This window comes from Buceros rhinoceros, unplaced genomic scaffold, assembly GCF_000710305.1.
Source record: "Buceros rhinoceros silvestris isolate BGI_N320 unplaced genomic scaffold, ASM71030v1 scaffold20768, whole genome shotgun sequence".
NCBI lineage: Eukaryota > Metazoa > Chordata > Aves > Bucerotiformes > Bucerotidae > Buceros > Buceros rhinoceros.
Genome location: NW_010425444.1, coordinates 3,318 through 4,529, shown reverse-complemented (window position 1 = coordinate 4,529; position 1,212 = coordinate 3,318). Strand labels below are relative to the sequence as shown.

The window sequence follows — 1,212 nt, the reverse complement described above, 5'->3', positions numbered from 1 at the left end:
CCCGCCCCCCGGTGGCGGATCGGCATGGGTGGTATGAGTAGTACGCATGCGCTCCACGGGAGAGTCATGGAGCGTGCTGGTCTTTGCGCATGTGTATTGGGGATGGGGAGCGCGGCCCGGCCGTGGGCAGGTGTGATCGCCGCCGTTTCTTCCGTGCGCATGCGCAGTGCGGGGCGGGAGGGAAGTCCAGCTGTCGGCGCGAGTTTGTCGTGGTGGGTGAGGGAGACCAGGCGCTGCCTAAAGCTAGTACCACTATCTCGAATAAGCGAGCTACTGTTCCTTCTGAGCTCGGATGGGTAACGATAGTCTCGGTGCTCCGATCCGTCCGCAGGCAGCGTGTTGCAGACCGCGGGTGAGGGAGTGGTTTTGGTTCCAGTCCCCGTGAGAGAGTGGCCCGGTGGCAGAATGCTGAAAAGGACAGCAGATCCAGAGGCCGTGTCCGTGCTGTAGCAAAGCTGCTGAGCTTATGTTTGAGCGCAGGAGAAAGTCGGCACAGCACAACCAAGACTCTGATACTACTTCTTAAAATTAACCCTCTTTTCAAAAGGCAGAACATTTTATGAGGGGATGAGTGAAATACACACCAAGACTGCACATGGTTTTTTTGTATTACAGTGCAGAACTGGTCCCTAGTTTGAAAGAGCAGCTTGGCAATATGCAAGGCAATTCTCTGGATACAACAGAACAAATGCAAAATGGTCTTGGGAAGGAGACAGGAGTAATCTACAGTCAAACTTTCAGAGAAGGTGAAACCAGCCTTATAATTCAGCTTAGTAGGTAATGCCACCTGATAATGAAAAGTTGGTTCAAAACCAAAAGGAACATTTAATTGCATTATATGCACTGCAGTGTAACAGGATAGATGGCACACTTTGTGCAGAAGTCAAGTATCTGACCTGTACTGTTAATGCCAAGTCTTTTCCAACTGCATGTGACAAAAGACATCGCATTAGCGCTGGTATCAGATAAACACACGAGCTGCCGTGTGTGTCTTTTCTTCAAGTTCCAGAGACAAGTGCATGACTGCTCTTATTTTATTGCTTGGTTCCTATTGCCACATGAATGACATTTCCCAGCTAGCAAAGACACAGTGTGACCTCCTTGCAGTGCATACAGGATGGACCTTTCTAACCCCGAGCAGAGCTGCAGAGATGGTGTGCTGGGCAGGGAGATGATCCATGGGACAACCAGACAAAAAGCCCCCTCATAGCA

At 50.6% G+C, this 1,212-nt stretch overlaps 1 protein-coding gene across 1 annotated transcript in view; it reads right to left on the bottom strand.

Annotated features, from left to right (window-relative positions):
• The window catches only part of RPL14 (ribosomal protein L14), a gene marked incomplete at its 5' end in the record, with an annotated part of 3,836 nt that extends 3,428 nt beyond the window's left edge, over positions 1 to 408 (bottom strand). Inside the window, one exon of the mRNA XM_010141168.1 lies at positions 45 to 408. Within this exon, the coding sequence (XP_010139470.1) occupies positions 45 to 408 (364 nt within the window). The remainder of the gene's footprint in view (positions 1 to 44) is intronic.
• Positions 409 to 1,212: the final 804 nt, after the last annotated feature.